The sequence below is a fragment of the Ranitomeya variabilis genome, chromosome 1, assembly GCF_051348905.1.
Source record: "Ranitomeya variabilis isolate aRanVar5 chromosome 1, aRanVar5.hap1, whole genome shotgun sequence".
Classification (NCBI taxonomy): domain Eukaryota; kingdom Metazoa; phylum Chordata; class Amphibia; order Anura; family Dendrobatidae; genus Ranitomeya; species Ranitomeya variabilis.
In genome coordinates this window covers 795,217,725-795,232,714 of record NC_135232.1, presented here as the reverse complement: position 1 = coordinate 795,232,714, position 14,990 = coordinate 795,217,725, and the positions used below count along the sequence as shown (strand labels likewise).

Genomic DNA, 14,990 nt, shown 5'->3' with positions numbered 1-14,990 from the left:
GAGGAAACTCTCCTTCAGGCCCTGGGAACCATATTAATGTGTAAAATAAAGAATTAAAATAAAAAATATTGCTATACTCACATCTCCGACGCAGCCTGGACCTCACCGAGGGAACCGGCAGCGTTGTTTGCTTAAAATGCGCGCTTTTCCTTCCTTCCGTGACGTCACGGCTTCTGATTGGTCGCGTGCCGCCCATGTGGCCGCGACGCGACCAATCACAGCAAGCCGTGACGTAATTTTCAGGTCCTTCTAGGCATTCAGTATTTTAAAATTACGTTCCGGCTTTGTGATTGGTCGCGTCGCGGTCACATGGGCGACGCGACCAATCACAAGCCGTGACGTCACGGGAGGCAGGAGACGCGCGCATTTTAAAATGCGCGCGTGTCCAGCCTCCCGTGACGTCACAGCTTGTGATTGGTCGCGTCGCCCATGTGACCGCGACGCGACCAATCACAAAGCCGGAACGTAATTTTAAAATACTGAATGCCTAGAAGGACCTGAAAATTACGTCACGGCTTGCTGTGATTGGTCGCGTCGCGGCCACATGGGCGGCACGCGACCAATCAGAAGCCGTGACGTCACGGAAGGAAGGAAAAGCGCGCATTTTAAGCAAACAACGCTGCCGGTTCCCTCGGTGAGGTCCAGGCTGCGTCGGAGAGGTGAGTATAGCAATATTTTTTATTTTAATTCTTCATTTTACACATTAATGTTGTTTCGATACCGATACCCGATACCACAAAAGTATCGGATCTCGGTATCGGAATTCCGATACAGCAAATATCGGCCGATACCCGATACTTGCGGTATCGGAATGCTCAACACTAGTCGCGCAACATTGCATTAAAATGCAATAACGGGCAATCAAAAAAAACTTATCTGCACAACAGTGGTATAATTAAAAACGTCAGCTTGGCATGCAAAAAATAAGCCCTCACCCAACCCCAGATCACGGAAATTGGAGACGCTACGGGTATCGGAAAATGGCGTAAATTTTTTTTTTTTACCAAATTTGGGAATTTTTTTTCACCACTTAGATAAAAAAGAACCTAGACATGTTTGGTGTCTATGAACTCGTAATGACCTTCTTTCCCTCAGCCATCTCAAGGGCGCATGAGACTAACCTGAACTTCTTGCCTAATAGGTAGTGCCTCAATTTGATGGCTAAGCACTCTTTCTCTACGATGGCATAGTCAGAAGAAGAATTTCCTACTCAGGTATAGGACTGGATGTTCATCCTCATCTACTGCCTGGGTCAACACAGCTCCCAACCTGACCTCGAAGGTGTCCATCTGGACCACGAACTCCTTTGTGAAGTCAGGTTCAACCAAGACCGGCTGTTTGAATAAGGAGAGCTTCAACTCCTGGAATGCCATCTCCACTTCAGAAGATCACTTGGCCATTGACGTCTTTGTGCCCTTAAGATCAATCAGAAGGGCAGCTATCATGGTGAAATTTGAAATAAATTGATAATAGTATTCTACAATTCTCAGAAAGGACTGAACTTGCTTCTTGCAGACTGGTTGCAGCCAATTTTGGATTGCCTCCACCATTTTTACTTGTGGCTTTATTTTTTCCCTCCCAACCATATAGACAAAGTATTTTGCCTCTTCCTTAACCACGGCACACTTCTTTGGGTTTATGGTAAACACTGCCTTCCTCAGTACATCCAGTACCGCCTAGACCTTCTGCAGGTGCAATCCCCAATCTGGGCTGAAGATCACGATGCAGTCTAGATAAGTGGTGGCGTACTTTTTGTGAGAGGCCAGGATCTGGTTCTTGGCCCTCTGGAAGGTAGCTGGGGCTCCTTGCAGACCGAACGGCATCCTGGTGTATTGAAAGCATTCGTCAGGCATAGAGAAGGCTGTCTTCACTATGGCACTTGGGGACAGGAGAATTTGCCAGTATCCTTTTGTTAGGTTCAGGATGATGATATATCTGGCTGACCCTAGCGTCTCAATGAGCTCAATTACCTGGGACATTGGATATGAATCGAACTTGGACACCTCGTTTAGCTTCCTGTAGTTGTTACAGAAATGCCACTCAATGTCCAGTTTTGGCACAAGGGCAATGGGACTGGAACAGCTGCTTTTTAACTCCTCAAGGACTCCGAGGCTCAACGTTCTCCTTACCTTCTTGGAGATTATCTCGCATCAGAAATCCAATACAGCTTTTGGTTTGCCCTCACATGTGGTTCCATCAGGATTTCATGCTCTGTGATCTGTGTACAATCTAGCAACTCTGACAGCAGTTTCCGGTTCCACTGAAGCAGCTTTCGGCACGGTTGCTTCTGAGCTGGGGACAGCGTCTCTGCCACTGTGACATCCTCGACCCTGGCTTCAGGGATGCCCCCAGGCATGTAGCTTCCACCCGTTCCCTGTCTCACCATGGTTCGAGCAGGTTAATGTAGTACACCAGGTATGGCTTTCTTATCCCTGGTTGGTGGACCTTGTAGTTGACATCACTCAATTTTCCACTTGGCCAGAAACTTATTTTTCACTGTGCGGAACAACACCAACACCAGGTCTCCAGAGGTTAACCGTCTTAGTCTTGCTGCCTGATTGCTTGGGCCTCTTGTTCTTGAAGGAGTCATCACCCTTGCATTCCGGTCCTGCATGTGGGACACATGCTCGATGATGCTCCCAGTAGAACCTCTGAAGGACCGGATCTTGAGTTTTGTCTACTCCTAGATGCCTACCCAAGACATGAAACTGGGCCAGGATTAGTACCCTATGCTTATATGGACTTCGTAGTAACAGATGGGGTTCAAGGTGCTCACCACACCTCTAAGTTCATTCCTTGAGGAGTATAGTTTCCAAAATGAGCTCACTTTTGTGGGGTTTCCACTGTCTTGGCACATCATGGGCTCTACAAATGGCACATGACATCCGCTAATGATTCCAGGAAATTTTACATTCAAAAAGTCAAATGATGTTCCTTCCCTTCTGAGCCCTGCCGTGCGCCCAAACAGTAGTTTTCTCCATCATATGGGGTATCACCGTACTGAGGAGAAATTGCACTAGAAATTGTATCAAGCAATTTCTCTTGTTACCCTTTTCACAGCTCAATGTTATAAACTTTTGAGAAGCACCTGGGGGTTCAAGGTGCTCACCACACTCCTAAATTAATTCCTTGAGGTGTCTAGTTTCCAAAATGGGGTCACTTTTGGGGGGTTTCCAAAGTTTAGGCACATCAGGGGCTCTCCAAATGGGACATGACGTCCTTTAACCCCTTCATGACCCAGCCTATTTTGGCCTTAATGACCTTGCCGTTTTTTGCAATTCTGACCAGTGTCCCTTTATGAGGTAATAACTCAGGAATGCTTCAACGGATCCTAGCGATTCTGAGATTGTTTTTTCGTGACATATTGGGCTTCATGTTAGTGGTAAATTTAGGTCGATAATTTCTGAGTTTATTTGTGAAAAAAACGGAAATTTGGCAAAAATTTAGAAAATTTCGCAATTTTCACATTTTGAATTTTTATTCTGTTAAACCAGAGAGTTATGTGACACAAAATAGTTAATAAATAACATTTCCCACATGTCTACTTTACATCAGCACAATTTTGGAAACAAATTTTTTTTTTGCTAGGAAGTTATAAGGGTTAAAATTTGACCAGTGATTTCTCATTTTTACAACAAAATTTACAAAACCATTTTTTTTAGGGACCACCTCACATTTGAAGTCAGTTTGAGGGTTCTATATGGCTGAAAATACCCAAAAGTGACACCATTCTAAAAACTGCACCACTCAAGGTGCTCAAAACCACATTCAAGAAGTTTATTAACCGTTCAGGTGTTTCACAGCAGCAGAAGCAACATGGAAGTAAAAAATGAACATTTAACTTTTTAGTCACAAAAATGATCTTTTAGCGAAAATTTTTTTATTTTCCCAAGGGTAAAAGGAGAAACTGGACCACGAACGTTGTTGTCCAATTTGTCCTGAGTACGCTGATACCTCATATGTGGGGGTAAACCACTGTTTGGGCGCACGGCAGGGCTCGGAAGGGAAGGAGCGCCATTTGACTTTTTCAATGAAAAATTGGCTCCAATCTTTAGCGGACACCATGTCGCGTTTGGAGAGCCCCCGTGTGCCTAAACATTGGAGCTCCCCCACAAGTGACCCCATTTTGGAAACTAGACCCCCCAAGGAACTTATCTAGAAGCATAGTGAGCACTTTAAACTCTCAGGTGCTTCACAAATTGATCCGTAATTATGAAACAGTACTTTTTTTCACAAAAAAATTATTTTAGCCTCAATTTTTTAATTTTCACATGGGCAACAGGATAAAATGGATCCTAAAATTTGTTGGAGAATTTCTCCTGAGTACAGCGATACCTCACATGTGGTGGTAAACCACTGTTTGGGCACATGGTAAGGCTCGGAAGGGGAGGCGTGCCATTTGACTTTTTGAATGGAAAATTAGCTCCAATCGTTAGCGGACACCATGTCGCGTTTGGAGAGCCCCTGTGTGCCTAAACATTGGAGCTCCCCTACAAGTGACCCCATTTTGGAAACTAGACCCCCCAAGGAACTTATCTAGATGCATAGTGAGCACTTATAACCCCCAGGTGCTTCACAGAAGTTTATAACGCAGAGCCGTGAAAATAAAAAATAATTTTTCTTTCCTCAAACATGATTTTTAGCCCAGAATTTTTTATTTTCCCAAGGGTAATAGGAGAAATTGGACCCCAAATGTTGTTGTCCCGTTTGTCCTGAGTACGATGATACCCCATATGTGGGGGTAAACCACTGTTTGGGCGCACGGCAGGGCTCGGAAGGGAAGGCACGCCATTTGGCTTTTTGAATGGAAAATTAGCTCCAATTATTAGTGGACACCATGTCGCGTTTGGAGAGCCCCTGTGTGCCTAAACATTGGAGCTCCCACACAAGTGACCACATTTTGGAAACTAGACCTCCCAAGGAACTAATCTAGATGTGTGGTGAGCACTTTGAACCCCCAAGTGCTTCACAGAAGTTTATAACGCAGAGCCATGAAAATAAAAAATAATTTTTCTTTTCTCAAAAATGAATTTTAGGCCACAATTTTTTATTTTCCCAAGGGTAACAGGAGAAATTGGACCCCAAAAGTTGTTGTCCAGTTTCTCCTGAGTACGCTGATACCCCATATGTGGGGATAAACCACTGTTTTGGCCCACGTCGGGGTTCGGAAGGGAAGTAGTGACGTTTTGAAATGCAGACTTTGATGGAATGCTCTGCGGGCGTCAGGTTGCGTTTGCAGAGCCCCTGATGTGCCTAAACAGTAGGAACTCCCCACAAGTGACTCCATTTTGGAAACTAGACCCCCAAGGGAACTTATCTAGATGTGTAGTGAGCACTTTGAACCCCCAAGTGCTTCACAGAAGTTTATAACGCAGAGCCGTGAAAATAATAAATGTGTTTCCTTTCCTCAAAAATATTTTTTTAGCCCAGAATTTTTTATTTTTGCAAGGGTAACAGAAGAAATTGGACCCCAAAAGTTGTTGTCCAGTTTCTCCTGAGTACGCTGATACCCCATATGTGGGGGTAAACCACTGTTTGGGCACATGTAGGGAAGTACATGTGCCTAAACAGTAGAAACCCCCCACAAGTGACCCCATTTTGGAAACTAGACCCCCCCAAGGAACTTATCTAGATGTGTGGTGAGCACTTTCAACCCCCAAGTGCTTCACAGAAGTTTATAACGCAGAGCCGTGAAAATAAAAAATAATTGTTCTTTCCTCAAAAATTATGTTTTAGCAAGTAATTTTTTATTTTTGCAAGGGTAGCAGGAGAAATTGGACCCCAACAGTTGTTGCCCAGTTTGTCCTGAGTACGCTGATACCCCAAATGTGGGGGTAAACCACTGTTTGAGTGCACATCGGGGCTTGGAAGGGAGGGAGCACCATTTGACTTTTTGAACGCAAGATTGGCTGGAATCAATGGTGGCGCCATGTTGCGTTTGGAGACCCCTGATGTGCCTAAACAGTGGAAACCCCTCAATTCTAACTTCAACACTAACCCCAACACACCCCTAATCCTAATCCCAACTGTAGCCATAACCCTAATCACAACCCTAACCCCAACACACCCCTAACCACAACCCTAACCCCAACACACCCGTAACCCTAATTCCAACCCTAACCCTAATCCTAATCCCAACCCTAACTCTAATCCCAACCCTAACCACAACTGTAACCCCAACACACCCCTAACCCTATCCGTAACCCTAACCACAAGCCTAATCTTAACCCTATTTCCAACCCTAGCCCTAATTCCAACCCTAACTCTAATTCCAACCCTAACCCTAAGGCTATGTGCCCACGTTGCGGATTCGTGTGAGATTTTTCCGCACAATTTTTGAAAAATCTGCAGGTAAAAGGCACTGCGTTTTACCTGCGGATTTACAGCAGATTTCCAGTGTTTTTTTGTGCGGATTTCACCTGCGGATTCCTATTGAGGAACAGGTGTAAAACGCTGCGGAATCCGCACAAAGAATTGACATGCTGCGGAAAATACAACGCAGCGTTTCTGCACGGAATTTTCCACACCATGGGCACAGCGGATTTGGTGTTCCATAGGTGTACATGGTACTGTAAACCTGATGGAAAACTGCTACGAATTCGCAGCGGCCAATCCGCTGTGGATCCGCGGCCAATCCGCTGCGGATCCGCGGCCAATCCGCTGCGGATCCGCGGCCAATCCGCTGCGGATCCGCAGCCAAATCTGCACTGTGTGCACATGCCATAACCCTAACCCTACCCCTAACCCTAACCCTACCCGTAACCTTAACCCTACCCCTACCCCTAACCCTAACCCTACCCCTAGTTCTAACCCTAGTTCTAACCCTAACCCTAGTGGAAAAAGAAAAAAATATATTTTCTTTATTTTATTATTGTCCCTACCTATGATGGTGATAAAGGGGGGAGTTTATTTATTATTTTTTTTATTTTGATCGCTGTGATAGAACCTACCACAGCGATCAAAATGTACTTGTAATGAATCTGCCGGCCGGCAGATTCGGCGGGCGCACTGAGCATTTTGGAAGATGGCGGCGCCCATGGAGAAGACGGACCGACACCGGGAGCCTCGGTAAGTATAAGGGGGGGGAGATCGGGGCACGGGGGGGGCGTCGGAGCACGGGGGGTGACATAGGAGCACGGGGGGAGCGGACAGGAGGACGGGGGAGCGGAGCACAGGACGGAGGGGACTACAGGACAGATCGGGGGCTTGGGGGGGCGATCGGTGGGGTGGGGGGGGTCACTTCAGTATTTCCAGCCATGGCCGATGATATTGCAGCATCGGCCATGGCTAGATTGTAATATTTCACCAGTTTTTTAGGTGAAATATTACAAATCGCTCTGATTGGCAGTTTCACTTTCAACAGCCAATCAGAGCGATCGTAGCCACGGGGGGGGGTGAAGCCACCCCCCCTGGGCTGAAGTACCACTCCCCCTCTCCCTGCAGAACGGGTAAAATAGGAGTTAACCCTTTCACCCGATCTGCAGGGACGCGATCATTCCATGACGCCACATAGGCGTCATGGGTCGGATTGGCACCGACTATCATGATGCCTACGTGGCGTCAAAGGTCGGGAAGGGGTTAATGATTCCAGGAAATTTTACAGTCAAAAATTCTAATTATTCTCCTTTCCTTCTGAACTCTATCTTGTGCCCAAACAGTAGTTTTCTCCCTCATATGGATATCGAAGTACTCAGGAGTAATTGCACTACAAATTCTATGATGCTTGGAATTTGGGCCTATTCCTCCTGACAAAACTGGTGTAACTGATCCAGGTTTGCAGGTCGCCTTGCTTGCACCTGCCTTTTCAGTTTTGCCCATAAATTTTCAATAGGATTGAGAACAGGGCATTGTGATGGCCACTACAAAACATTGCCTTTGTTATCCTTAAACCACTTTGTTACCATTTTTGCAGTATGCTTATGGTCATTGTCCATTTTGAAGACCCATTTTTCCGCCCAAGCTTTAACTTCCTGGCTGATGTCTTGAGATGTTGCTTCAGTATAGCCACATAACCTCTTTCCTCATGATGCCATCTATTTTGTGAATTGCACCAGTTCCTCCTGCAGCAAAACAACCCCACAACATGATGCTGCCACCCCTGTGTTTCACAATTGGGATGGTGTTCTTAGGCTTCCAAGCTTCTCCCTTTTTCCTCCAAACGTAAGGATGGTCATTATGCCCAAAAAGTTCAATTTTAGTTTCATCAGACCACAGGACACGTCTCCAAAAATTAAGGTCTTTATACAGGTACAGTACTCGTTTCATTGTGGATATTGACACAATCTTACCAGTTTCTGCCTTCATCTTCACAAGGTCTTTTGCTTTTGTCCTTGGGATGATATGCACATGTTAGACCAAAGCACGTCCATTTCTAGGACCCAGAACCCATCTCCTTCCTGAGCACTATGATGGCCGGACATTCCCATCTTGCTTGTACTTGTGTATAATTGTTTGTACAGAAGAACAAAGCACCTTCAGGTATCTTGAAATTGTACCCAAGGATGAACCAGACATGTGCAAGTCCACTATTCTCTTCCTGATATCTTGGCTGATTTCTTGAGACTTGATGCTACACAAAGAAGCAGTGAGTTTCAGGTGTGCTTCGAAATACATCCACCTGTGTGTCTCTAATTAAATCAGGTGTTGCCAAGAAACCTACCAAAAGCTTTAAAAGACATGACATCATCATATGGGCAGTCCAGAACTGTTTAAAGGCATAGCAATCTTAGTGAATGTCAACTTTTGACTTTGCAGTAAGTAATAAAAATACCTTAAAACATTCTCGCTCATTATTTTGGAATTTGACAAATTATTGTTAATTCTGGAAATCCTAATTGACCTAAAATGGGAAAAGTTTATTCTGATTTCATGTCAGATATTGAGAAAAACATGCATATGTGTCTTTTTATATAGTGTATGTAAACTTCTGGTTTCAACTGTATATTATGTATATACTCACCTAACCAATGATCCTGGGAAGCCATGGCATGTGAGTGGGTGACCCCCCATGTGTCCCCCTAGTAGATACATTACTGACTGTGATGTTTGCTGAAGACAATTTTTTAGAAAGTTTATTATATCATCATTATCATACACCTTAGTTTATATTTAGCTATATTGGAAATAATTATATATTGTTCCCTCACAGAACATCATAGAATCAATGGGACTATATAGATAAATAATAATAATAAGAGCATCTGCAGTACTTCATTACTCCTAATAAACCTGACCAAGATCAGGCGTATGAAAACGTAGGTTAGCTTGTAAAGTGTGGTTCCTCTGAATCTGACATACTGACACATGATTAAACATACCATAATTCTCTTCCCTGCATTTAAGGGGTGCGTTGGTTTTTCATTCAATTAATAACAATACATATTTATTGTGTATTTTGTAGCTCTGAAAGAAAGCAATGGGAGTGAATACTTTATTAATGGCAAACTTCAACCAGACACACCAAGGAAATTTGATGCTGCTGGGACCTTGTTTCTCTATAGAAGACCTCAGGATGAACCAGAGTCACTTGAAGCTTTAGGGCCCATTAATGCAACATTGGTTCTTATGGTAAAAAGTTATTATTTGTTCTGTGAAGAGATGTATGTCATTTGTAGGACAAGTTTCCTAATTTCTAATAAGTTGTAAAACCTGCTTCTCTTTATAGTTACATATATTGCAAAAGGAATTCTCTTTTTGAGATGATCAAATCGATCTGCGATCTAATCAAATTTCCTGAAAGTTGCAGGTCCCAACAATTTGTGATTAGATTCACGCGGACTGCAAAAACAAAATTCCCAACGTAATTTCACACAATGCATCAGCCAGAGAACAGACTCACATGATGTCAGGTGCAGCCTTCTACATAATGTCTTCTACTTATCATGCCACATGGTCTAGTTCAGCCAAATGGGGGTCTATCACAGACACTAAGAAAGGTGAGGATAGGGAGTGCAGGGTTTTACAGCCAAAGGAGAGAAAGTCAGGGCGCACTGTTAATTATTATAGACAGTGTGGTGATGCAACTCACTCAGGAGATGGATGAGTGTTATGACCCCAATGGCAGAGGGTCTCAGGAATAACTGGTAAGTCTGCAACCACAGAAAACCAGCTCATAGGGCAGTGGTAACTGGGCTGACCATATATCTCATCCTAGCACCACAAATACCAGCAGCCGGGGAACGTTCCTACGTTGATCCTAGACGTCTCGCGCCAGCCGGAGAACTACCTAACCCTAGAAGGGAAAAGAAAGACCTTTCTTGCCTCCAGAGAAAATACCCCAAAAGTTGGATAGGAGCCCCCAACAAATAATAACGGTGAGGTAAGAGGAAAAGACAAACATAAGAATGAGCTAGGTATTTAGCAAAGAGAGACCCACTAGCTAATAGCAGAATATAGAAAGATAACTTATATGGTCAGCAAAAAATCCTATCAAAAATATCCACACTGGAAATTCAAGAACCCCCGAACCGTCTAACGGCCCGGGGGGAGAACACCAGTCCCCTAGAGCTTCCAGCAAGGTCAGGAATCACATTTAGTACAAGCTGGACAAAAATGAGAGCAAGCAAATAACCCAAAAAACAAAGAAGCAGGACTTAGCTTAATTTAGCACGAACCAGGACCAGCAGATAGGAGCAAACAGAATGTGTCTGATAACACCGATGCCAGGCACTGGACTAAGGTTCGAGGAGGTTTATATAGCAACGCCCCTGAAGTAACGACCCAGCTGGGTGCAAACTGAGGGAAAGAAATCCCAGAGTGATATCACTAGTAACCACAAGAGGGAGCCAAAAAGTCTAATTCACAACAGTACCCCCCCCTTAAGGAGGGGTCACCGAACCCTCACCAAGACCACCAGGGCGATCAGGATGAGCAGCGTGAAAGGCACGAACTAAATCGGCCGCATGCACATCAGAGGCAACCACCCAGGAATTATCCTCCTGACCATAGCCCTTCCACTTGACCAAATACTGAAGCCTCCGCCTGGAGAGACGAGAATCCAAGATCTTCTCCACCACGTACTCCAACTCGCCCTCAACCAACACCGGAGCAGGAGGCTCAGCAGAAGGAACCACAGGCACAACGTAGCGTCGTAACAAAGACCTATGGAACACGTTGTGAATGGCAAACGAAACCGGAAGATCCAAGCAAAAGGACACTGGATTAAGGATTTCCAATATCTTGTAAGGACCGATGAAGCGAGGCTTAAATTTAGGAGAGGAGACCTTCATAGGAACAAATCGAGAAGACAGCCACACCAAATCCCCAACACGAAGTCGGGGACCCACACCGCGGCGGCGGTTGGCAAAACGCTGAGCCTTCTCCTGTGACAATTTCAAGTTATCCACCACATGATTCCATATAAGCTGCAACCTATCCACCACAGAATCCACCCCAGGGCAGTCAGAAGGCTCCACATGTCCCGAGGAAAAACGAGGATGGAAACCAGAGTTGCAGAAAAATGGCGAAACCAAAGTAGCGGAACTAGCCCGATTATTGAGGGCAAACTCAGCCAACGGCAAGAAGGTCACCCAATCATCCTGATCTGCCGAAACAAAACACCTCAAGTAAGCCTCCAGAGTCTGATTAGTTCGCTCAGTTTGTCCATTAGTCTGAGGATGAAAGGCAGACGAGAACGACAAATCAATGCCCATCCTAGCACAAAAGGATCGCCAGAACCTGGAAACAAACTGGGATCCTCTGTCAGACACAATATTCTCAGGAATGCCGTGTAAACGAACCACATTCTGAAGGAACACAGGAACCAGATCGGAAGAGGAAGGCAGCTTAGGCAAAGGCACCAAATGGACCATTTTTGAAAAGCGATCACATACCACCCAGATGACAGACATACCCCGAGATACCGGGAGATCAGAAATGAAATCCATGGAAATATGTGTCCAAGGCCTCTTCGGGACAGGCAAGGGCAAGAGCAACCCGCTGGCACGAGAACAGCAAGGTTTAGCTCGAGCACAAGTCCCACTAGACTGCACAAATGACCGTACATCCCGTGACAAGGAAGGCCACCAAAATGACCTAGCCACCAGATCTCTGGTGCCAAAAATTCCCGGATGACCTGCCAACACCGAGGAATGAACCTCGGAAATGACTCTGCTGGTCCACTTATCAGGAACAAACAGTCTGTCAGGTGGACAAGAGTCAGGTCTACCAGCCTGAAATCTCTGCAACACACGTCGCAAATCAGGAGAAATGGCTGACAAGATAACTCCCTCTTTAAGAATACCAACAGGTTCTGTGACTCCAGGAGAGTCAGGCACAAAGCTCCTTGAAAGAGCATCAGCCTTCACATTCTTTGAACCTGGTAAATACGAGACCACAAAGTCAAAACGGGAGAAAAACAATGACCAGCGGGCCTGTCTAGGATTCAGGTGCTTAGCAGACTCGAGATACATCAAATTTTTGTGATCAGTCAAGACCACCACACGATGCTTAGCACCCTCGAGCCAATGACGCCACTCCTCAAATGCCCACTTCATGGCCAGTAACTCCCGATTGCCAACATCATAATTCCGCTCAGCAGGCGAAAACTTCCTAGAGAAGAAAGCACATGGTCTCATTACCGAGCAACCAGGGCCTCTCTGTGACAAAACGGCCCCTGCCCCAATCTCAGAAGCATCCACCTCGACCTGAAAGGGAAGTGAGACATCAGGCTGGCACAAAACAGGCACCGAAGTAAACCAGCGCTTCAACTCCTGGAATGCCTCCACGGCTGCAGGAGCCCAGTTAGCAACATCAGAACCTTTCTTGGTCATATCCGTCAAAGGTTTAACAACGCTAGAAAAATTAGCGATAAAACGACGGTAGAAGTTAGCAAAACCCAAGAACTTCTGAAGACTCTTAACTGACGTGGGTTGAGTCCACTCATGAATAGCTCGGACCTTGACTGGGTCCATCTCCACAGCAGAAGGGGAAAAAATAAACCCCAAAAAGGGAACCTTCTGTACTCCAAAGAGACACTTTGAGCCTTTAACAAACAAGGCATTCTCACGCAAAACCTGAAACACCATCCTGACCTGCTCCACATGTGAGTCCCAATCTTCAGAGAAAACCAGAATATCATCCAGATAAACAATCATAAATTTATCCAGATACTTCCGGAAAATATCATGCATAAAGGACTGAAACACTGAGGGAGCATTAGAAAGCCCAAAAGGCATCACCAAGTACACAAAATGACCTTCGGGCGTATTAAATGCAGTCTTCCATTCATCACCTTGCTTAATGCGCACAAGGTTGTACGCACCACGAAGATCTATCTTGGTGAACCACTTGGCACCTTTAATCCGGGCAAACAAGTCCGACAACAGAGGCAAAGGATACTGAAATTTTACAGTGATTTTATTCAGAAGCCGATAGTCAATACAAGGTCTCAAAGATCCGTCCTTCTTGGCCACAAAAAAGAATCCCGCACCAAGAGGGGAAGAGGAAGGACGGATATGCCCCTTCTCCAGAGACTCCTTGATATACGAACGCATTGCGGCATGCTCAGGTACAGACAGATTAAATAATCTTCCCTTAGGAAATTTACTACCTGGAATCAAATCTATGGCGCAGTCACAGTCCCTATGAGGAGGCAGAGCACTGGATCTGGACTCGCTGAATACATCCTGAAAATCAGACAAATACTCAGGAACTTCCGAAGGAGTAGAGGAAGCAATAGACACCGGCGGGGAATCAGCATGAATTCCCTGACAGCCCCAACTTGACACAGACATTGCCTTCCAATCCAAAACTGGATTGTGGGTCTGTAACCATGGCAGACCCAAAACGACCAAATCATGCATTTTATGCAGAACAAGAACACGAATCACCTCCCGATGTTCAGGAGTCATGCACATGGTCACCTGCGTCCAAAACTGTGGTTTATTTTCCGCCAATGGCGTAGCATCAATACCTCTAAGAGGAATAGGATTTACTAACGGTTCAAGAACAAAACCACAGCGCTTGGCAAATGACAGATCCATAAGACTCAGGGCAGCACCTGAATCCACAAACGCCATAACAGGGTAAGAAGACAAAGAGCAAATTAAGGTCACAGACAAAATAAATTTAGGTTGCAAATTACCAATGGCGACAGGACTAACAACCCTTGTTAGGCGTTTAGAGCATGCTGATATAACATGTGTAGAATCACCACAGTAAAAACACAACCCATTCTGACGTCTATGATTTTTCCGTTCATTTCTAGTCTGAATTCTATCACATTGCATTAAATCAGGTGTTTGTTCAGACAACACCACCAGAGGATTAGCGGTTTTGCGCTCCCGCAAACGCCGGTCAATTTGAATAGCAAGCGCCATAGAATCATTCAGACTTGTAGGAATGGGGAAACCCACCATCACATTCTTAATGGCTTCAGAAAGGCCATTTCTGAAATTTGCGGCCAGAGCACACTCATTCCACTGAGTAAGCACGGACCATTTCCGAAATTTTTGGCAATACACTTCAGCTTCATCCTGACCCTGAGAAATAGCCAGCAAGGCTTTTTCTGCCTGAATTTCAAGATTGGGTTCCTCGTAAAGCAATCCGAGCGCCAGAAAAAACGCATCAATATTTGCCAATGCCGGATCTCCTGGCGCTAGCGAGAAAGCCCAATCCTGAGGGTCGCCCCGCAAAAAAGAAATAACAATTTTAACTTGCTGAGCTGAATCTCCAGATGAACGGGGTCTCAGAGAAAGAAACAATTTACAATTATTCTGGAAATTCCTAAACCTAAATCGATCTCCAGAAAACAATTCCGGAATAGGTATTTTAGGTTCAGACATAGGACTACTGGTAACAAAATCTTGGATGCCCTGCACACGAGCTGCCAGCTGGTTTACACTTGTAATCAAGGTCTGGACATTCATGCCTGCAGCAAGCACAAGCCACTCAAAGGTAAAGGGGAGGAAGAGAGGAAAGAAAAAAAAAAAAAAAAAAAAACTCAGAATTTCCTTTCTTATTATCCCACTTCAGCAATGCATTACACATTC

General features: G+C 45.0%; 1 protein-coding gene across 1 annotated transcript in view; it reads left to right on the top strand.

The window, feature by feature from the left end:
- ADAMTS10 (ADAM metallopeptidase with thrombospondin type 1 motif 10) overlaps nt 1–14,990 on the top strand; it is a 194,775-nt gene that overhangs the window by 152,043 nt on the left and 27,742 nt on the right. The window contains exon 20 of the mRNA XM_077273501.1: nt 9,401–9,567. Coding sequence (XP_077129616.1) covers nt 9,401–9,567 — 167 coding nt within the window. The remainder of the gene's footprint in view (nt 1–9,400; nt 9,568–14,990) is intronic.